We start from the raw sequence: 21,948 nt of genomic DNA on the forward strand, positions 1-21,948 counted from the left end.
ACTATCGAACAAATGATTATTGATCTATATTGAAAAGGTTCCTTTGCAAAAGTTCCGTACTCCTCTATAAGCGCTAACAACCACACAACCAAAGCAAACACGGTTGAGTCGCTCAAGTTCTAAACTAAAGAGTAAGGAGAATCACATCAAGAATCCCATCTTCTTCCAACTTTGAAGATACCGTCTCACTACCTCAGCATCCACAGGCCCCATCCTGGCTAGCGTGGCTGAATGCTCACGACACCGCACGGTCTCTAACCTTAGTCCCCCGCACGACATGCGACAAAAGTGCTCCTCCAGAAAGTCGACCATCAAAGAGGCAGGATTCTCCTCTCCCGGTCCGGCGAATATTCGGACTCGATGGATCCATTCTTTGAAGGGCACGGTGGTGATGACTCCATTCTTGGCGCTCAAGTTTTGGCCCTCCTTCAGGCGAGATGTTGCCGGGTCGAACCGCAGGCCCTTAGCCAGCAAGGGGATCATATCTTCCCATGATTGCCCAATAGGATTTTCAATGTGATAAACCGGATACCTCTTTGCCATCTCCGACCCTTCACCAGAAAGGAGTAGGTCCCCCAACGTAGCCGCCACGCCCTCAACAGGCGTCCACGAAACAGTTCCTTTCAAGTCCGGGAGACACCCGAGCGTCTGTGAAGACTTAAGCAAAAAAGGCAGATGCTCCTGTGGATTCCAGTATCCACTGACCCGTGACCCTGCTACTTGCCCTAAGCGAACGGCCATAGGCTGGAACATGTCCGGGTAGCGGTGAAGGGTTTCATCCAGCATGCGCTCGCAGACGAACTTGGCGAGACCGTACCCATTGGTCAAAACAGATTGTAGGGGGAGTCGCGATTCAGGTACGTTGGGGTTACCGGTGTGAACGGGATAATGGCCGACGGTGGCTATCGAGGAGATCAACTGAAAGTGGACCTTGGAACCACTGTAGGCGTAGCTAGCAAAGTCAAGAAGATTGCGCATGACCTGGAACTGCGGCACAAAACCTTCAAGAGGCCGTTTGCCGCTCATGGGCCAGGCATTGTGGATGATGTGCGTGGTTTTTGCAGCGAGCTGAGCGTACTCCGCTTGGGCAAGACCAAGGAAGGGTTTGGTTGTATCCGTCTCGAGGATCTGAAGTTTTGAAAGCGCCTGGGCACCCATTATGATCCCCCGTGTGGATAGGGCTTCTTGCTGGCGCTCTGATGGTGTCTTGCTGCTGCGGGCAGGGCGATTAAGGCAAATCACAGTAGCAACGCTGGGTTGATGTGCGAGATGGCTAACCAGCTGACAGCCTAGACTCCCGGTGGCCCCAGTCACAAGTATCACGGCCCCAGACGAAGGTTTCTTTATTGATGCCTTGGGAGCTTTAGCGCTGAATCCCTGAGTATATCGCCGAATGTAATCATCCACTACTGCCTGTCGAGTCACCAAGTCGGCGTCAGCAGGTGGGATTGGAGATTGCGGCAAGGAACAATGGCGGCGTTCATACCTCGGCCCTTGTGAAGCCATTGCGACCATGATGCGCTCGATCCCGACCTCGGGGCATCTTCCGTCCGTCCAGTTTACCTGGCCATATCCCGCAGCGTGGAGAGCAGTCTCCCATCGTACAGGATCGGCTACCGCGTGGCGCCGACCGTCATCAAACAGCCACCATCCTTCCAACAAACCAAAGATCATATCGATCCAAACAAGAGGTTGTGTCATCTCCAGCATCATAAGAAAGCCATCGAGCCGCAGGGCCTTCCGAATGTTCTTGGTCGACTCCGTCAAGCTGCGAGTAGCATGAACAGCGTTGCTCGCGATGATGATGTGTTGACTGTTTAGCAGATCATCGGCGGGAGCTTTCTCAATATCATGAACCCGGTATTTCATGAACGAATATTGCTTGAATTCCCTGCGAGCGCTGGCAAGAAACATTGGCGAGATGTCGGTAAAAGTATATTCAACTGGAATATTCAGACGGGCCAAAGCCGGCACAATCTGCTTGGTGGTGCCTCCCGTTCCTGCACCCATCTCCATGATTCTCAAGGGTCCGTCACTGGAGGGAAGTCTTCCTATCAGCCGCCGAAGATAATCATCCATCATTTTGTAGTGCAGTTTGTTAAACAAAAAGTCCCCGTAGAGACTAGACACTAATTGGCGACCTTCTTCGTTACCAAAGATCAGTCGAAGACCATCCGCCTGGCCGCTGAGCACATCGGCCAGTCTCCTGCCTGTAAAATAGGCTAGCTGGTGGGCCTTGGTGTGATCAGGATAATCTTTAATCAGTCTGTTCAAAATACTCCCACTGGACTCGACAGGGGCGGGTGCGTGAGTTCGAATGATGGTATTGCCTTCGACTTCGACCAATTTACCCTCGTTCTGCAGAACCTGGTAGATGTACTCAACCAGACGTTCATGCTTGGGTAGGTATTCAATTCGTGGCAAGACCTGACCATGAGCGGCAGCACGTAAAGGACACCCAAGCTGTTCGAAAGCCTCAACTATCAAGGCAACACACATCTGCACCAGTGCAGGGTTGATAGTCTGCATGTAATTGAGGCCATTGAATTCAGCAATGTATTCGTCCGTAAGACCTTTGATCTCGGTGAAAGCGTCCATGACAGCTTCGGACGGCAACCGGAGGTCTCGATCCGGAAAATAGGACTTTGCAGTCTCTGGCGCTGGAGTAGGGCTTGCGGGCTCGCTAGGGGTAGAAAACCCCGGAGTCGTGGGTAGTGACTTGTTCATCTTGCGCTCAATGTCTGCAACCGTAAGCTCCTGTAGGAACTGTCCATGGGGGAAGTGTAAGCCGAATTTACACTCCAAGTCAGCGGACAGCTCCATGGAGAGAAGCGAGTCGACTCCAAGTTCTCCCAGTGGAACTTCATTTCGGATGTCGTGCTCAGCTACCCCAAGAAACTCGGCAAGGAACGCTCCAAATCCACCGGCTATCGAAACATCCAGGTCGCTGGATACAGTAGTTGCAGAGTCAGAAAACACGTCGCTAACCGACTCCGCCGACGATGATTGATCATCCTCAGAAGAAATGGCTGTAACAGTGCCACAGATGTAGTCAATTAGGCTACGCACAGTTGTGAGATCCGCCAGGTCATACATTGGAATCGAACAGTGAAACTTTTGCTCCAGATCCTGACCCATCTCCATGCTCATAAGTGAGTCGATGCCGATGTCGCAGAGCTGGATGCTGTCTTTGATCTCGACCACATCGAGACCAGACAGTTCTGCCAGTACGGCCTTGACGCCTCTTGATACATCAATATCTGAGGAGGGGAGACTGACTGACATTTGAGGCTTCGGTGCCGTACTGATTTTCGCTGAGATTGCTGGACTGACAGTGTCGATGTCGGAAGTCACCGGGAGAGCCATTTCTAACGGTGTGGGGGTTCTGGTTGCCAAACCAGGTGTCAATCTAGTCAAAATCCGGCTCATTGCTTGTTTCGAGACCTTAGTGTACTTGATGCCCAGCATAATCTCGGCCAGCTCACCCGTGACGGAGTCGAAGGCGAAGACATCAGTCATAAACGCCTTCTCGTCCTCAAGGTGATGATGGCGGGCGATGACATCCCATGCTTCGACCTGGCCATACCTGGATCCCATCTTAGGAGATCTAAGCCAGTGTTCCAGTCCATTTGCGATATACATCTCGCTAGACTGCAAGTCTGTCATGCAATTCACCCAGATTCCACCCACCTGCGCGAAGCAATCCGAAAGATGCATATCGAGCCAGCTCTCTCCGGCATGCTTTCTGAGCACACGGCCAGCAGATTCGTTGCCCTTGCCGACCAGCTTCTGGAGGCCTTGATACTCAATACCGTAATCCACAACTTCAGAGAACGCCCGGTAAATATTCCGTCCTTGGATAATGTCGTCCGCATCGGATGAATTGAGAATCTGTAGACAGCGCTGATGGTTACCAATGAGGCGTCCATATCGAGAGAACTCGGCATGGGCGTCAGGGCTTTCAGTCAAGCCAAATGTGATTTCTCCTGAAACGTGCACAGTGTTTGCGGAGCCGGATCCGCCCGAGCTTGCCAGGCAGAATTCCCAAGCGGTACCACGGGAATTTCTCTCGCTTTCTTTCAGGTCAAGCCACACTGTTCTGGAAGGATCGTCGCACAACGGAGATTTGCTCTGAATGTTGTGGACTCGAGGAATATGCTTCGGGTCTCGGAGAGCCTGCAAGCTCCCCAGGGCCTCAATAGCCATATCGATTTCCAGCGTCATAGGACAAATGGGGGCTGTCTGTGCGATTGTGTGACCCTGAAGATGGTCCCGAAATATTTGAGTTGCGGTGTTGATCCGGAATCGAGCCACATGCTGCTTGGGATCCTGGTATCCAATGAACGTGTAAAGACACTCGGGAACAGGTTCGTCTGGAATTTGCTCAGGTATGCTGGACACCTTCTCTTGCGGTATCTTCACGTTCAGCCAGTGTTTGCTTCGTTCGAACTGGTAAACTGGCATTAGTATAGGGCCATACTCATAGGTCTGTGATCTGTGATGCGGCCAGTAGATAATATTCATGCCCTCTTTCCAAAGACAGGTGGTCGTATCAGTGAGGGCGGTCAGGCCTTGAGCCCCATTGGTAATATTCACGGCTTGAAAGTGAGACTCGGCTGGCGCCCCCAAGGCCCGACGTGCCATACCTGCGATGGTCGAGTTAGAGCCTGCCTCCAGGAATACGGCTGAGGGGTATTTCTTTGCCAATCGCTGGATTGCATGGGCGAAATAGACAGGATTGCGCATATGATGTGCGAAGAAGCTGGATGTAAGAGGCTCGTTAGCCGTCTCGGTTGCCCTTTCGATCGGGATTGAGGCTTGTGAGAAGGTGACGCTTTGCCCGAGCTTTCTCAGTTCCTCCAAAAGAGGCTCTTCAACAAGCGTAGAATGGAACGCGTGAGTGACATTCAGTCTCCGTGTGCGCATTGAGGCGAAGTCTGGGTGTCCAGACAAGGTTTCGAAAACTGCATCAATGGCCTTGCTTGATCCTGCCAGAGTGAAGCTCTGGGGCCCATTATAGCAAGCAATTGTGGCAGCATTCTCAACTGGGGTGAGCTGATGCGCCGCAGCCAGCAATCTTTCAACCGAGTTCAGGTCGCCATCGATGGCCATCATTGCCCCGGGCTCCTGGCCCCATAGCTTTTGCAGAAGTTCAGCTCGTGTCGCAATGACACGAAGAGCATCCTCGAACTTCAAGGCGCCGGAAACACATAACGCTGTCAGTTCACCAAAGCTGTGACCCACGACAGCTGCAACTTTCACTCCACAATCTATCCAAGTTCGGGCAATAGAATATTGCAGTGCAAACAGCATTGTTTGGAGTTTTATCGCATTTTCCACCGGCGAGGTCTGGAAGATCTCAGGATACAGACCCTCATAGCCCATACCTTGAAGAATGGAGTCGCAATGATTGAGGTGATCCCGCAGAACACGGACACCATCGAAGACATTCTGGTCTAATCCAATGAATCTTGAGATCTGACCACCAAAACAGAGAATGATCGGTCTTGTTGGGTTCGCTTTAGCGGTATTGGAAAGGTCCCTGTTGGTTCCTTCTATGTAAGCTGTCAGACTACCTTCCAAATCGGAGATCGAGTGTGCGCTGAATATAGCATTGGTGGGAAGATTGTGATTGGATTGGCGGCTGGCATTGAAAGACAGATTTGCCAGGGTAATATTTCTTGCTGAAACTGCTTTGGACCGAATTAGACCTCTCAGCTTGGTGACGTACTCCAGCAAACTCCGCTCATCGAGCGCATTCAATCTGAAAGGATGTTTAAGTCCTTCCGCATGAATTGCTGTCAATCCAGCTCCGTCATGCTGTCGAGGCTGAGTGACGACCAAGGAAGCGTTCGAGCCCGAAGCGCCGTAATTGTTGATCAGGGCCGCACGGTGCTTCACATTCCACTCTTTCATGGAAGTTGCTACCTCAAGCATATCAGAAGTCGAGGCCTTGAGATGAGGACTGAGAGATTGAAAGCTAGCCTGGGGCGGGATCTTCTGCTCTTGAATCATCAAGAGGACCTTGATCAATGCAACCGCTCCGGAGGCACTCTCTGTGTGTCCGACCAACCCCTTGACGGAGCCAATAGTCATGGGAGTTTGTCGATTCTTCAATCTACCAAACACATCCAAGATACTGCTATACTCCGCAGGATCTCCGACAGCAGTACCGGTGCCATGTGCCTCGACTAAGGAGATCTGCTGCGGGTTCAGCCCGGCTTTCTGTGTGACGTGTGCGAACAGGCTCGAAAGTGATGGGGAGTTGGGCACGAAAATAGGGGTGCAGTTCAGGTTCTGATATACCGCCGTTCCAGAAATACATCCCAGAATCACGTCTCCATCGCTGACCGCTTGCGACATTTTCTTCAAAAACACCACAGCTGCAGCCTCACCGCGACAGTAGCCGTCTGCGCTCGCGTCAAAAGGCTTACACGCGCCCGTTGGACTGAGGAAAGAGGCACCAGCTAAATTCTGAAACCATAGTCCATTGGTCATAACATTCACGCCGCCAGCGAGGGCGGCCGTACATTCACCTGCCAAGATGGCCTGACAAGCCATATGCACTGAGACTGCCGCGGTGGAACACCCAGAGTCAAGCGTCATGGATGGGCCGGTCCAGCCGAAATAATGACTGATCTTACCGGCGATAAAGCTCCGAAGATTTCCCGTTGTCGTGAAGGCGTTCGGTTCATGACAGGCGACATTCGTCTCGTAATCGGAATTGCAGACCCCCAAATAACATCCCACGTGCTGATCGACATCATGTAAGCTGAAATATCCGGACTGCTGCACTGCCTGATAAGCAACCTCCATCATCAGGCGCTGCTGCGGGTCTTGCGATGCCACCTCTCTGGGGCTCTTTTTGAAGAATTTGTGATCGAAGGCGTCAGAGTCGTTGAGGAAGTTGCCGTACCACCGCCGATTTGGGTCAACTTTGCGCCAGTGGGATTCGAAGGGAATCTTGTCGAGGGGCACCTCTCGGTGTTGGGATTCAGCGGTACAGAGCAGGTTCCAGAATTCCTCTGGGTCGTCTGCTCCTGCTACTTTGAGAGAGTAGCCGACGACAGCGATATCATTGTTCGAAATTGAGGCAGAAGACGCCATGATTGCTCTCTCAGTTTCAGCGCGTCTCTGCTTAATAGGGTCGTAAGAGATATAAGGGTCGTCTAGTGCCGGAGACGGATAGTTTGAACAAATGGTATATGGCAGGCTTGAAGAGCAAATGAGGCATGCGTGGTCTAGCGAGATAAAGAAAAAGCGCGTCTAATCTATTGCGCAAACACAAGCTGTGAAAGTGTATGATCGAGATAAAAAGCTTCTGTCGCCCTATTGTGCAAGGAAGTTGTTATGAGATGGTCTTTGACTCCAGATTCAAGATTGGTGAAAGGTTTCGCACCTTATATATCGCTTACCGGTAGAAGCCTCTCTCTCATCTTCAGAAACACCGCACTTGCCGGTGCGATCCAAAACCACCCGATACCATGCGGTAGAGCATGGTATCAACTCCTTCTAACCATGCTATTCCAAGGTTTGCTGATTCCAAGCCGTGGCCCCAACGCCTGCATGGGCCAAGTGCTGTAGGTAAGCTCCTTCGCGAGGTGAGTGCTGACAGCGAGTGCCATATGATGTGTCCATCATGGACAGACTAGACCGTTGAAAATAGAATCCTTCAGAGGTATGTGTATCAGCCCTGCTTGGAAGTACGTAAGCCGCGCTCTTCTGGCATTGTCGAATAGTCGCTGCGGTGGAGATAAGTTCCGGGATGATGATCCTCGGATTTACCGATTCGAGCGGCCCATGGGCTATGAGCAATGGTGCCTAGACCAGACCTGTTGCAGTGAAACATTACTGTAGTGTAACTTGAAGATGACATGCATGAAAGACACGTTTTATGCAGCGAAACTTTAAGGAAGAAGCGAAGGGGAGAAACTCCGAGGCGAGGCGAGGCGAGGTGAAGACAAAAACACCGAGCCGAGGGAGGCACGTGCCCTCCTCGAGCAATGAGGCTCCTCGTCTGCATCGGGCCTAGTTTCAACTTAGTACCAGCTATACTTCAGCATAATTTCTCAATCAGAAACATAATTGCTTCATGATCCTTAGACTCAGGAGAACCCCTGTCCAAGACTCTAGCGTCTAATCCCCTTCACCGCTACCCGACCTAGCCGAATCCAAGTGTTAAGGAGCGAGGTCGGATCGGAGATGCTGCAAGTCCGAATCTACTGATTACAAACAAGAAAGAAAGTGACTGATATAGAGTTTCAATTATCCAAATTAGCAGCATTCCAATCTAGGTACAAGCGAATTAAAAGCAAACAATGTAGTCAGGTTCGAAAACAATCGACAAACGAAGCCCCCAATCTATGCCCGGGATTAGAAAAACAAGGTACATGCAAGTCGTAATTCTCCGTAGCCGCCTCCTGTCGTGGGGAGTATCTATTTGGCAATCAATTCGCTCTTTTCCGCCAGCAGGGCGCCGAACTCCGCCAGAGACGGGGTTTGGAGGATGTCGAAGATAGACACCCTGGCCCTGAGGCTCGTAGCCAGGTAGTTGCGCAGGTCGACTGCGACCAGAGAGTCAACACCGTATTTGGACAGCGACAGACTCGGGTCGATGACTTCCTGCTCGATGTTGAAGATAGAGGCCGTCTTGCCGGCAACCACATCCACAATCAGCTTGACAGCGTCGGCCTTGGACACGGGGCCAGCAGCCAGGGCGCGGTTGAGGACGGAGAGGCTGTCGGCAGAGTCAGAGCCCTCGGCAGCGTCGGAGGAAGCTCCGCGTGGGGTAGACAGGCGAAGGGTGCCAAAGCGGCGGTCGAGACGAGTCACAGAGTCTTCCGGGATAGCATCATCCCGGGCGAGACCCACGACGACCTGGCTGTCGGCGGGGCTGGTGGGGCGAGGCTCCCGAATGGACTTCTCGAGCAACTCAAGGACAAAGTCAACATCGGCAGAGACTGCACCCAGGTGCTCCACACGCTTGAGCACCTCCTGCTCACCCTCAGCTCCTTGCGAGGCAACCCAACCAGCACCCTTGATGGCACTCAAGTTCAGGGCAATAGCGGACTCGCCCTGAAGAGTACGGTGACGTGCCAGGGCATCCTGGAAGGTGTTACCCGCAGTGTAGTTGGACTGGGAAGTGTGGCCAGCCACACCAGTGACCGAAGAGAGGAAGATGAAGAAGTCAAGGTTGGGCAAGTGGGTGTTAAGGTTGATGCTGCTGTCAACCTTGGCCCGAATACCTTTCTGCCATTGGTCATAGGTCATACGCTCGAGCACAGTATCCTAGATAGTGTTAGCAAGTTATGAATCCAAGTATGATGAGGAGTTATGCTTACCTCAAGAGCCATGGCCGCGTTGATCACACCACGAACAGGGGGGAGAACATCAGCAGTGTCCTTCAGCAACTTCACCAAGGCCTGCTCATCAGAGACGTCGCAGGAGCGAATTTGAAGGTTGCAACCGTCAGCCTTGGCCGCGGCCTGCATGTCGGGCACCTCAGAGCTGGCCTCTGCCTTGCGGGAAACAACGAGCAAGTTCTTAGCTCCGTTCTCCATGAGCCAAGACACAATGGACCGGCCAATACCACCCATACCACCAACAATCAGGTAGGTCGAGTCAGACTTGTCGAGGGAAACGGGGGTAACATCGGAGGCTTCTTGGACATCCAGGTCGGGGTAGGCTCTGGAGATGTGGAGGGTCGAGTCCTTGACCGAGTACTCGCACTCGCGGTCGGCAGCAGTGAGGCTGGAATCGAAGCTCTGCTCAAAGACGTCCACAATGTGGCCAATCTTGTCGTTGGTCCAAGGGATCAGGTCAGTGGCAGCAGTGAAGTCAAGCTGGATCAGACGCTTGCCAGCATCCTCCTGGCGCACAGTACGGAGGAGACCCTGGGTCTGGCCGTAGACGGGGATTTCAGAGTCGATCGCACCACCAGCGCTCAGCCAAAGGAGGTTCTGGCTGTTGACCAGAAGCCTCTGCAGCTTGCCAAAGTCGGCCTCTCCAATGTGGTGGACGAAAGGCTTCTCCAATTCAGCAGTGAAAATGATGGCCTTGTCCTCGAATGCCTCGAGCTCATCCAAGTTCTCAGTAATAGGAGTAACACCAGTGCGATCCTGGATAGCAGTGCTGAGCTCCTCAACCCACTCAGCGGGAGGGGTGACAGTGGCAGGGTGGACAATGGAGATGGTGGCAGGGTAGGAGGACTTCGTGGATTTGGCGGTGGTCAAGATCAGGCTGAGAGTCTGAAGGTTGGGCTCCTCGGAATCGGCAACCTCGAGATCAACTCCCGAGAAGCCTGCATCGCGCAAAGTAGCATCCCAGGATTCGACCGACTTGGACTCCTTGAAGCTGGGCAGGGTAGCGAAGACGAGCTGCGAGTCGGCACGGTCCTTGGTGGTTTCAATGAGGATCAGCTTACCACCAGGAGCCAGGAGCTTCTGAACGTTGGAAAGGGCGGTCTGCACGGACTCGGTGCCCTGGAAGGCTTGGGAGGCAATAATAAGGTCATATCCACGTTCAAAGGACTGCTCGAGGGGGTTCTTCTCGATGTCGAGAGCCTTGAAGTCGATCAGGTCAGACCAAGAAGCAAGCTTCTGGCTAGCAGCCTGGAGCGAGTCGGATGAGGCAGCAGTAAAGGTGTAGTGGCCCAGGAGAGACCGGGTACCGTCAGAGGCGCGGGCAGCAAAGGCCTGCAGAACAGTTTCAGTAGCAGCAGCTCCCAGACCAGCGCCGAGACCCAAGACCTTGGCACCAGGGCGCTTCACAGCGAACAGCTCAATGATCTGAGCGAGTTGTGCGCCAGTTCTCTCCTTTAGCTTGGGGTAGTCAGCCAGGTATTCCTGCACCAGGTCACCTTCCTTGGCCAGGCTTTGAGGTGCAACCTCGCCACGGATGATGCTCGCAAGCTGCTGTCCGATACGGACAGTGAGAGAAGCGGAAGCGTTCTTGCTGGCGATCAGCTCATCCACAAGCATCTGCTTCATACCCTTGCTGGTGCGTGCCCAGGTCTTGCTGCGAGGGGCGAGCTTTCCAGTCTCTCCGAGCTTCACAACCTCCTTCAGCCACTCGTAGAGGCGCTGGATGTGGGCCTCCCACTTCTCCGAAGTCTTGTTGTAGCCGGTCTTCTCGATTTCACGAACGGCATCGGCAATGTGGAGGTAGGTGGCACGCAGTAGCTTGTTCTCGAACTCTGCCTGTTGGTCAGTGGGCGTGATACGGAGAGAGTCCGCGAAAGCAGCAGCCGGCTTGGAAGTGAAGATGTCGAGCTCCCACTGCAGCTTGGAAGTCATCGGGAGGTTGGCATCGGGGTTCTCAGCACCACGAGGAACAGCCTGGGCAAAGAACTCGTCCAGCTCAAAGACTGGCAGCGAGCGCTCATCATCCTGGTTGATGACGGCAATGTTGGAGCTGAATCCTCGGCTGTCCGCGCTCAGGTTCTCAGTGAACGCCTGGAGCTTCTCGCCGCTGTGGCGATTGAGACCGCTGCGGATAGTCAACTTGCGCATGGACCGAGGAACGACCATGGAGGACTGCAGGAGCTTCTTGGGCAGGTTGGTGTACGCCGCCACCACGATGGCGTCGAGAGTGGTGGGGTGGATGACATAGTCATGCGCCTCAGAGACAACAGTGGGGATGGTGAGGTCAGTGATGGCCTTCTTTCTAACGGTCTGGATATCCCCAAGGTTACGGAAGGATGAACCATGGTAAATACCAGACTGGCGCAGGCTAGCGAACAGAGCATCCTCGCTAACCTGAGTGGGCTTGACACCGGGGTGGAAGAAAGACTGGGAGTGAAGAGCGGCTTCTTGCGAGGCCTCCTTCGCGCTTTCATCCTTCTCGGCCTTGACGGAGCCCTTGCAGTTCACGATCCAGGTGCCGGCAGCGGTCAGGGAAGAGAGGAGGAATTCGTACCAGCCAGCCTCCTTGTCGGAGGGACGAAGCTGAAGCTGAGTTTCGACACCCGCAGAGGAGTCCGAGATAGCGAGAGCGTTGGTGATCTCAATGTCACGCAGTTGGAAAGCAGTAATGGTGTCCGCGGGTCCATCAAGAAGACGCGTAGCCTCGATCGCCATGGCAATGTAGCCTGCACCAGGCAGAACGACAGAGCCGTCAATCTGGTGGTCAATGAGCCAAGAGACGTCAGAGAGACGCAGGAAGTTGCGCCAGGTTGGAGTCAGGCCGTTGTCACCAGGAAGCAGACTGCCAAGCAGCTCGTGGGGAGCGAATCTCTTGTGGCGGATCTCCTTGTTCACGCGAGGCTCGGTCCAGTAGCGGGTCGAGTGGTTCCAGGCGTAAGTGGGCAAGTCGTAGACGAAGTGGTGCTTCTCGCCAAGAGGGGAGTTGACCGCCTCAATGTCAATAGGGTATCCCTTGCTCAGGAGCTCGCAGGCAACGTTCTGCATGGTCTCAACAGCATTGATGCCTCTCTGCAAGCAGGAAACGTAGGGGATTTCCTCGCGAGGCTTGAGGATTTGGCGAATGGGACCAGCAAGAGTGCCGTGGGCACCAAGCTCAACAATCATATCGACCTGGCGCTTTCCATCCTCGTTGAAGCACATGGCGTCGAAGGACTGACTGAAGAGGACCGCGTTGGTCAGGTTGTCGGCCCAGTGCTTGGGACCCAGAGTCTCGGCGGAGGTGACGACCTTTCCAGTAACTGGGGATGCGAAGCGAACCTTGTTGACCCAGTCACCGTCCTTGGGCTGAGCGGCAAGCAGCTTGGTAAGGCTGTCAGTGTAGTCCTGCGCGAAGCAAAGCATGTGGTGCGAGTGGTACGCAAGCGGAACCTTGAGTCTTCTCGCGAAGATACCATCGGCTTGCAGACGAGCTTCCACCTGTTCGAGGGCGGGAAGATCTCCAGAGAGGGTGACACTGCCGGGGGAGTTGACACAAGCGACAACGACACGGCCATTGTCGGTATCAGCGATGTACTTCGCGGCTTCTTCCTGACCCAGACCAGCGGCCATCATACCACCAGAGAGAGACTTTAGGGCTTCGTTGCGGAGAGCAAGCTCACCACGGTAGAAAGCAGCAGCAAGAGCCTCCGAGAATGTCAGAGCACCGACCGCATAAGCACCTGCAATTTCACCACTGGAGTGGCTGGTGATGGCAGATGGCTCAACACCCCAAGATCTGAGGAGGTCAATCAAACACAACTGGAGACCGACCGTGATTGGCTGGCTCAGGTTAACCTCAGAGACACGGGTGGTCTTTGCGTCGCGCAGAAGTTCCTCGTACAGAGACCAGGTCGCACCATGGCCCTTGAGAATCTTGTCAGCCTTGTGAACACTTTCAGCAAAGACGGGATAAGCTCCAATCAGCTCACGACCCATAGCGTGCCACTGAGCACCCTGACCGTTAAAGACAAATCCGAGACGGGGCTTCTTGGTGGCATGAGACATCTTGATGGTGGGTTCCTTCAAGCGTTCAGCCAGTTCAGTGACGGAACTAGCGCTCACAGCCGACATCCATGGGAGTCTTGACCGGCGCTCGGCCAGAGTGTAAGCCAAATCTCCCAGAGCACTATCATCAAGATGCTCAGGGGCCCACTCAGCGAGGTTTGCGAGCATGGCCTTCAGGGCAACCTTGTCCTTTGCACTGACGATGTGGACGCGCGCTCTGGGGGTCTCCTCGATCTGGCGGCCACTGACATCAAGGAACTGCTCAGGAGCTCCGTCGAGAATGACGTGGGCGTTGGTACCACCATATCCGAAGTTGTTGATCGAGGCACGCAGAGCCTTGTTCTGGGGCCAAGGGGTCAGCGAGGTGGGGACCGTGAGGTTCCACTCCTGCTGGCGAATCTTAGGGTTGGGTGTCTCGTAGTTGATATTCCGTGGGATCTGCTTGTGCTTCATGGCCCAGATGGTCTTGATAACAGCTGCAAGACCACTGACAGGCTCGGTGTGGCCAATGTTCGTCTTCACAGAGCCGATGTAGACAGGGTCGTTAGGCTGACGGCTCTTTCCGAAGGTCTGAGCCAGGGCAGTTGCCTCAGCAAGATCACCGGTAGGCGTACCCGTCATGTGGGCCTCAACGTAGCCAGTGTCGGCGATGTCAAGGCCAGCCTTGCGGTAGCACTGTTGAATGAGCTTGACCTGCGAGTCGATAGAAGGAGATGTGATGGTCTGGGTCTTTCCGTCCTGGTTCAATCCGGTCTCTCTGATGACAGCGTGAACGCGGTCGCCATCCCGGATAGCGGCGTCGAGAGACTTCAGCACAAGGGTGGCAACACCCTCTCCTCTTCCGTAGCCCTGTGCGCGAGCATCCCAGGCATAACACTTTCCCTCTTCGCCAACCATGCTATTGTTCTGTCAGTACTTTATCCAGGAACATGAAGCGGAGGGTGTGTTACCTCAACATGGACATAGCGATGTACAAGTCGGGGTTCAAGATGGTGGTACTGGCTCCAACGATGGACAACTCGGACTCTCCAGACTGGATGCTACGGCAACCCTGGTGCAGAGCGACGAGACCAGCAGAGCAACCAGTGTCGATGGACATACTGGGACCCTGAAGATCGTAGAAGTGGGAGACACGGTTGGAAAGCATGGCAGTACCATTGCCCGTGAGGAAAGGAGCGGGCATGGCTTCGGGATCACGGCTGTGCAGATCGTGGTAATCTTTGCCGTAGCAGCCCGTGTACATGGATGTGTCGGTACCCGCAATCTTCTCCATGGGGATACCAGCATCCTCCATGGCTTCGTAGACAGACTCCAGCAACAGACGAAGCTGAGGGTCCATGGCACTAGCCACATCAGCGGGCAGATTGAAGAAACCGGCATCGAAAAGGGCGACATCCTCGTCCATGAAGTGTCCACCAATGGCGTGGTTCTGTCTCGGATAGTTAGCGCCGAATGCTTTTCTTTATGGCAACTGTAAGGGTTACTCACGCGTCCAGCCCTGTCCTTGTCCGGGTGGTAGAAAGAGTTGACGTCGAAGCGGTCCTCAGGGATGCGCGACCAGGCACCTTCACCAGCGGCCAGCATCTTCCACAAGTTCTCCGGGGTGCTGGCCGACCCAGCGAACTTGCCACTGACACCTACGATGGCAATGGGCTCGGAGGGGCGGGCACCTGCATTGGCAGCAGCACTTCTGTTGGGAGCATGGCTAGCAGAAGCAGGGATGGAATCGAAGGTTCCGTTGGCCGACGAGTTGATAGTCATTTTGATTGGTGGTTGATGATTGTCGGGACTAATCTGCTGGAAATTGATTGTCTCAAGATGCTCTCTTCGGAGAGTGCAAGGCGGAAATGATTAGAGTATTAGAATTAGAATGCGATGATGATCGATGATGTTTTTCATAGTAGATGAGCCAACTACAATGGCATCTTTATAACCTGAGATCGTTGCAGGTTTCTCGAGGCTGACGGGATTCGCGGCTCCCAAGAGGCCCCGACAGAACGGCATCGTGTGTGCGAGTCGGAGTTGAGTTGAGTCGAGTCAAACCCAGGCTGAGTTGACTGACCATAGTGGATGATGGCTCGATGGTGGAAGGATGAATGGCAAAGGTGCAGAAGGAAGGATTCAGATCCTTCGTGTCTTTCGTGTCAGACTATTCCACCGTGACGGACCGATAAGGAAGAACCCCGCCCCCTTCCGCTCCTCTGCGCGGACTTCGGGGTTGATATGATAAGGAATTTCAACCCCGCTCGGAAGAGTCTGACCAAATCCTGAGTCCGACACAGGATCTAGCCCTGAACGTGGGGTGAAGGTGGCGAAGGGACAATGGGGATTGACAGAGGTTGATTTGTTGAAGAGTCAAAGTGAAACAAAGCCGTGTTGTTGAAGAGTTGGACAATGCAGAGCCCCCTCTTTCCCTCTTTCGGCAGTCAAAAGTACAGTATGCGGTCACGTGAGGCACCCTGCAGCCTGCACAATCCTGCATAGCTGAGTATACAGAAACGGCTTAGTGTGATAGCCAGTAGGGGTTTGAGATGACTGGAAATAGTACCTATGCAGCATACACAACTTGTTTCTTGAATTCCGGTCGCTGGAACCCGTACTTGCAAATTCACAGAGCATTGTTAGAATAGATTGAGCTACTGAATTGGATCCTACATGTCTATCAGCTTCATGATACAAACTAGAGACATCTTTGTTTATTTTTGAGCAGAAATTCCCAAGTTACAAGAGTCGATACGTGCTCAGTATATATATATATATATGTATATATTTTTTGGGTCAGACCAGTGGTAAAACTAGAACTATATTCTGGTTCATGGCTGAAGTAAGTTACATCCCACCAAGCCAAAGACACCATATTTTATTTATTTACAGCCGACGATTTCATCGCTCATCTGAGCACTCGAGCCAGCAGGAATATAATTATTGTATCGACTCGGAAGCAAGAGTGTATACCCTCCCTGGCTAGTTGAGTCACAACCTAGCTAACTCCCAGATTTACTAAAAGCCCAACGAATAGACAGTTCCATATATAAACCCCATTCATGAAGACTCTCTTAATACTTCGAAATGGCTATACAGATCAAGTCTAATATTTCTCACCTTCAATAATCAGTGAACTTCTTCGTGAGGTATATTTCAGCCGACCAGGAAGGGTACAGTACACGAGAAGAATAGCGGTGCGTAAAATCTAGAAGCTACAGACTCCAACCAGATTATAATCCTCAAAGAATAAGAATTGAATTGTTACAGAAACATCTAATCTTCTTGAGTAAGGAACATGAACAACATAGGAGAGATCATTAGGCCCGGGATAAAAAGAGGGCAGCAGGGGGCAAGTCCAAGACAAAAATCAAAAACAGATCATCATCGCAAACAATAAAGACATAAATCAAGGAAGCCCAAAATAGGTCAAAGATGACCAAGAATCAAAGATCAGAACAGGAGTAAGAATCGAATAATAATCATCGCCAATCAGTGTGTATCGCAAACAATCTATAGTAGGGCAGAATTTCTTTCAGAAGGCTGTGAGTGGGAAAAAGAAAAGTCTATAAGCCTTCTTCCATGGTTAGCAGTATACTTCTCCTCCGCGAGCTCCTTCGTGGAGATATGAAGCTCGATTTTAGGCCGTGATCTCAGTCGCAGTAATCGTGACCTGAGCGTTCTCGCTCTTGACCTTGATCGGTGCCTGCTGTTGGTGGACCGGGGCGGCGATGTGGGCGGCGTTGGTGCTGCTGGCGGAGACGGTCTTGTTGGGCTCGTCGGCCCACCAGACGTCGATGTTCTTGCGGTACCACTCGACGGTGGCACGGAGGCCATCCTCAAAGTGGGTGTTCTGGCGCCAGCCCAGGCTCTCGAGCTTGGAGCCGTCGACGCGGTAGTCGAGGTCGTTGTGGGGACGGTCGGGGATCCAGACCAGGCGCTCCTTGAAGTCGGAGCGGGGGTCGAAGCCGAACAGCTCGAGCATGCGGATGGCAACCTCGAGGTTGGTCACACCGAAGGCAGAGCCGATGTTGTAGGCCTCGCCATCGACACCCTTGTGGAGGATGGTGTCGAATCCGTCGGCAGCGTCGGCGCCGTACAGGTAGCGGCGCTTGTGGAGACCGTTGCCCTGGAGGGTGAGGGGCTGGTTCTTGGATAGAAGTTTGAAGAAGCGGGGGATGATCTCTGTAGGTGGGGAGTTAGCTATCTGGTTGGGGTTAACGATCTAGTACCAACGGGGCTACTGACTCTCGGGGTACTGGCAGGGTCCGTAGACGTTGTTGCTGCGGACGATAACCATGGGGATGCCGAAGGACTTGGCGTAAGCGTGGACGTACATCTCGGCAGCGGCCTTGGATGCAGAGTAGGGGTTGGTGGGCAGGAACTGGGTGGTCTCGTCGACGAAGTCGTCGGTGGTTTCACCGTAGACCTCATCCGTGCTGACGTGGACGAAGCGAGCGACGCGGCCGTGCTCGCGGACACAGTCCAGCAGGGTTTGAGTGCCGACCACGTTGTTGACAGTGAAGCTGGTAGGGTCGAGGAAGGAGTTCTGTACGTGGGAGTTGGCGGCAAAGTGCATCACACAGTCGATGTTGTACTTGGACAGGGTCTCAGCGACGATCTCACGGTCGGTCAAGTTGCCCTTGACGAAGTGGAAGTTGGGGAAGGACTCCAGGCAGTCAATGTTGGCCATCGAGGAGACATAGTCCAGACGGTCGAAGCAGATGATGTTGTACTCAGGGTACTGGACAGTCATGTGACGAGTGACCCAGCTGCCGATGAAGCCGGCACCACCGGTGATCAGGATGTTGTTGATGTCGCGGCGAGGGGCGAATCGGGTAGTACCGACAAGCCGCTGGCTCTCCTCGTGGGTGGAGGGCTCGAAAGAAGGGGCGATAGCCTGCTTGACCAGCTCAACGGTCTCCGGGGGAGGGCTCTCGGGAGGGGTGAGCTGAGCGACCTTAAGAGACAATCCCTTGGCCTGCATTTTGATTGATGTGTGGAGTAAAGTAAAGTTGAAGGTTGAAGATATTGCAAGAAGAAAACGGGAACGAAGGCTGTATTTGAATTGGAAGCTGAAGAAGAAGGCAAATGTTTTTCTGAGACTGAGGATTTGTTGTTTGCCTTAGCTTGTTTTGCTGGATGATGATGAAGAAAAAACCCAGGGTAGGGGCCGAATCCAGGTCGTTTTTATAACCGAAAATGGCTTCATCTTTGATGCGGTTCTCCCAAGCAACGGGAATAAGCGTGGGCTGAGTATGTGTCCAGCCTCAGGAAGGGATTCCTGTCGACTCTGCATGACTCTGAGTAGAATTGGAGGTGAATCTTCAGCGAATACCCCGCGGACAGACTAGGGCTCACGCTTAGGGCGACGCCACGTGCTGAGGGGCTCTTCTTGGTCTGGGCTGGGCTGGTCTGACACCCTTTTTTCCTGCGAGTACGTCAGAGTCAATTCCTTGAATCTGAACTTCACCTCACTTCAATTCATCCATCTGGCTCCCACCTCAACCAGAGAGAAACCCCCAGTCAAACCTGCCATCCGCAGTCATCTCTACTCTGTTCGACCAATCTAGCGGCGGTTACTCGTGCCCACCGGAGTCAACACAGATTCAGATTACGCAAGCTACCAGGCAAGGCTAGCCATTTCCTCCTCCGTCGCCAAGTGGCAAAGATGCCCTCGCATTGCCATTGCTACTGAATATAAGAGTCTCCGATCAGCTCGTACTCTTCAACATCCATCCATCCACAGCAGATCAACTCATTCCAACCCATCCCACATTCACAGCCCTCATTCTACCATCAAACCTCCGATCGATCAATCGCTTTTCCCCCTCATTCAAATCAATCTTCAACCTCCCTCACCCAAAAAAACAAGCCCAGTTTCAATCATCATGGCTATTGCTATTGACCAGCCCCATGTTTTCCTGATCTTCGGTAATATACCTCTGCGAACGTTCCCCCTCTCCCAGTGTTGTATAAATTTTACTTCGGCAAAGATCAGCGGCTTACTTGTCCTCCAAACACAGGCACCGGCTGGATCGCCACGCAAATCAAGGAGCTCCTGGAGAAGCAAGGCGTGAAAGTGGTTTCCTCTGATGCTCGAATTGAAAGTCGCGAGCAAGTTTTAACGTGCGCAAGAAGCCCCTCCCCTCCCCCCTTTCCCTCTTTCTTCAAAGTCATCCCATTCTCGCCGCGGGACCACCATCAGAAGCAACCAAAAGAGAGAAGAACAACAACATCAAAGCAACCAAAAGAAGCCAAGAATGATTCCAACAGAATGCTAACCTCTCGAGCATCCCACCAACAGTGCGCTCGCCATCCACAGGCCCACGCGGGTGATCAACTGCGCGGGCCTGCGCGGGCTCCCCAACGCCGACTGGTGTGAGGACCACAAGATCGAGACGGTGCGATCCAATATCCTAGGTGTGCTCAACGTAGTCGACTGCTGCTTCCAATTAGGTATCCATGTTACTCAGCTAGGATCTGCTTGTATCTATGACACCGACCCGACCCGCGCCCCGGATGCCAACTTCACCGAGGAGGATGATCCCAACTACGCCGGGTCGTGGTACTCGTGCTCGCGGTTGTTGAGCGAGAATGTGGGTCACGCTGCAGGACAAAAAAAGAGAGATGAAGAGGATGCCACTGACCAAAATTCCGAATCCAGAGCATCAAGCACTACCCCAACCTCCTCCTCTTGAGAATCCGCGCCCCGATCGCGGCCGACTTCAACCCCAACAACTTGACCACCAAGCTGATCAGCTATAAGAAGCTGGTGAACTTGCCGGCGGTATGCTTGGAATTCCACAATCCGAGAGAGAAAAAAAAAGACTCGTGGACTGACGCGCACAAAAACAGTCCGGAACCATTCTCCCTAACCTTCTTCCCGGCGCGATTCTCCTGTCTCAGGCCGGTGACACTGGCATCTACAACCTGGTGCGTGGCGCTCTCTCTTCCTCTCACCTTGGTCAACATTCCCGTACTAACATGTCACCAGATCTCCCCTTCGCCATTCACCAACAACCAGATCATGACACTCATGAAGAAGTACATCGAGCCCTCCCTGAACTGGGAGAACTTCGAGCTGGACGACATGCACAAGGTGCTCAAGGCGCCGCGGTGCCACCCGGTCTTCGACTCGAGCAAGTTGATCAACCGACTGCGGGAGCTCGGCCACGAAGTCAAGGACACCCCGGAGGCCCTGGAGGATCTGTTCATCGAGATGGCGGATAAGGGATACGGCCCAGGCGGCAAGTTGTCGCGAACCAAGCTTGCTGTTTAAAGCGCTGGATGGGATGAGCAACCAAACAACAACAACATGACGACAATCCATCTTCTTTGTTTTACTGTGGCATTCGGTGTTTTGTTTTCATCTCTTGCTTTTTTGCTTGTCGCTTGGGCCTATAGACTGTTTGACTTTTGATTCTGATTCTGATTCTGATTCTGCGGCTGTGTCATCTTTGTTCCTTGGCCGTTCATTATCGCCATGCAAGTCGATTTAATCAAGATTGAGACTTCCATGCAGACATAAGTTATTGATCGCTCTTGCACTTCATGCTGTCTTGGGGAGAAAAAAATTCATCAAAGATTCTGCACGTCAAATCACTTCGTTCTTCTCAGGTTATATGCAGATAAAATGCAATCAAGACATCTTATCAGACGCGGGGTCGCGAAGAGGATAGGACCTCCCATGATAACTGGATCAGTAACCGTACGATGTATACAGTATTCAGCAAACCAGGCCTAATGTCCCATGTCCCACCCACCCGTCGGGTCCCAAACAAGCATAGACTCAACCCGAACCTGACTCTGACTCCGCATAAGGCCACTTTTCTTTCGACTTTGATTCGACTTGGCCGGAAAGTTACTGCAGCAACGGGGGACTAAACCGGTGCGTACTGGTTGCAATGGGCGCTGATTTGCCTCCAAGTCCCCGTCTTCCGATAATCCGGCCCGCCGGTGCGGGCCGTACTGGTTACGTAGCGCGTACCAAGATCCCACACCAGCCGCCGCCCCTGCGCACATTGCCGCAATGTACGCTTCCTGTAAATTACCGGTAATCGGGGGGCTCTTGTCGCCAAAATAAATCCTTCGGAATGAAAGGAGCTCTCGCTCGTATTCCTTCGCTTATTTTTCAGCTCTTGCCCATTTCCGGCTAATACGGAGAAGCGGACGGTCGGGATTCCCACCAAGCCCGCGGCTTGCAGAATCCGGGCTGCTGTTCAGGCGAGTCACGAGATCTCGAATAGCGCAACATGGTTCGGGCCAGAGGAACTGGAGACGCGCGGACACCCAATGAACCTTGAAGCCGTTTTCCTGGTCGGATCTGGTATACTCGTACATGCGATCGTTGACCGACTGCGGCTCATTGTGCCCGTATATCGAGAGCAGCAGCAGGCATTGGATATACTCAAGATCGCCAGCCTTCATAATCAGCTTCAGATCCTTGACAGCATCCTTGAAGATATTTTGATGCATATCATCGTTACTCAGTTGGCAAGACCGCTCCGTGGCGGCAATTGCACACACAATCTTGACGAAAATCCTCGAGATGGAGCGA

The 21,948-nt window shown here is 53.1% G+C and overlaps 4 protein-coding genes across 4 annotated transcripts; 1 reads left to right on the forward strand and 3 right to left on the reverse strand.

Annotated features, from left to right (window-relative positions):
- Nucleotides 1-30: 30 nt before the first annotated feature.
- Nucleotides 31-7,107, reverse strand: BO82DRAFT_427820 (ketoacyl-synt-domain-containing protein; the record flags this gene model as incomplete). The annotated part of the gene is made up of 1 exon (XM_025640390.1): nucleotides 31-7,107. The coding sequence occupies one exon, from the start codon at nucleotides 7,105-7,107 to the stop codon at nucleotides 142-144; it is 6,966 nt and encodes a 2,321-aa protein (XP_025497205.1). The 3' UTR covers nucleotides 31-141.
- A 1,231-nt stretch (nucleotides 7,108-8,338) lies between these two features.
- BO82DRAFT_349543 (type I polyketide synthase) lies at nucleotides 8,339-15,556 on the reverse strand. The gene is made up of 4 exons (XM_025633891.1): nucleotides 14,895-15,556; nucleotides 14,357-14,835; nucleotides 9,342-14,304; nucleotides 8,339-9,288 (listed from the first exon to the last, which is right to left on the reverse strand). The coding sequence occupies exons 1-4, from the start codon at nucleotides 15,165-15,167 to the stop codon at nucleotides 8,437-8,439; spliced, it is 6,567 nt and encodes a 2,188-aa protein (XP_025497206.1). The 5' UTR covers nucleotides 15,168-15,556; the 3' UTR covers nucleotides 8,339-8,436.
- A 1,314-nt stretch (nucleotides 15,557-16,870) lies between these two features.
- Nucleotides 16,871-18,485, reverse strand: BO82DRAFT_488 (dTDP-glucose 4,6-dehydratase). Its single transcript, XM_025641251.1, has 2 exons — nucleotides 17,637-18,485; nucleotides 16,871-17,573 (listed from the first exon to the last, which is right to left on the reverse strand). The coding sequence occupies exons 1-2, from the start codon at nucleotides 18,373-18,375 to the stop codon at nucleotides 17,029-17,031; spliced, it is 1,284 nt and encodes a 427-aa protein (XP_025497207.1). The 5' UTR covers nucleotides 18,376-18,485; the 3' UTR covers nucleotides 16,871-17,028.
- Nucleotides 18,486-19,120: 635 nt separating this feature from the next.
- Nucleotides 19,121-20,835, forward strand: BO82DRAFT_349545 (epimerase/hydratase). The gene is made up of 6 exons (XM_025633892.1): nucleotides 19,121-19,322; nucleotides 19,415-19,517; nucleotides 19,696-19,987; nucleotides 20,056-20,178; nucleotides 20,247-20,324; nucleotides 20,386-20,835. The coding sequence occupies exons 1-6, from the start codon at nucleotides 19,280-19,282 to the stop codon at nucleotides 20,668-20,670; spliced, it is 924 nt and encodes a 307-aa protein (XP_025497208.1). The 5' UTR covers nucleotides 19,121-19,279; the 3' UTR covers nucleotides 20,671-20,835.
- The last annotated feature ends 1,113 nt before the right edge of the window (nucleotides 20,836-21,948 follow it).

The sequence above is a fragment of the Aspergillus uvarum genome, assembly GCF_003184745.1.
Source record: "Aspergillus uvarum CBS 121591 unplaced genomic scaffold BO82scaffold_1, whole genome shotgun sequence".
Taxonomy (NCBI): Eukaryota; Fungi; Ascomycota; class Eurotiomycetes; order Eurotiales; family Aspergillaceae; genus Aspergillus; species Aspergillus uvarum.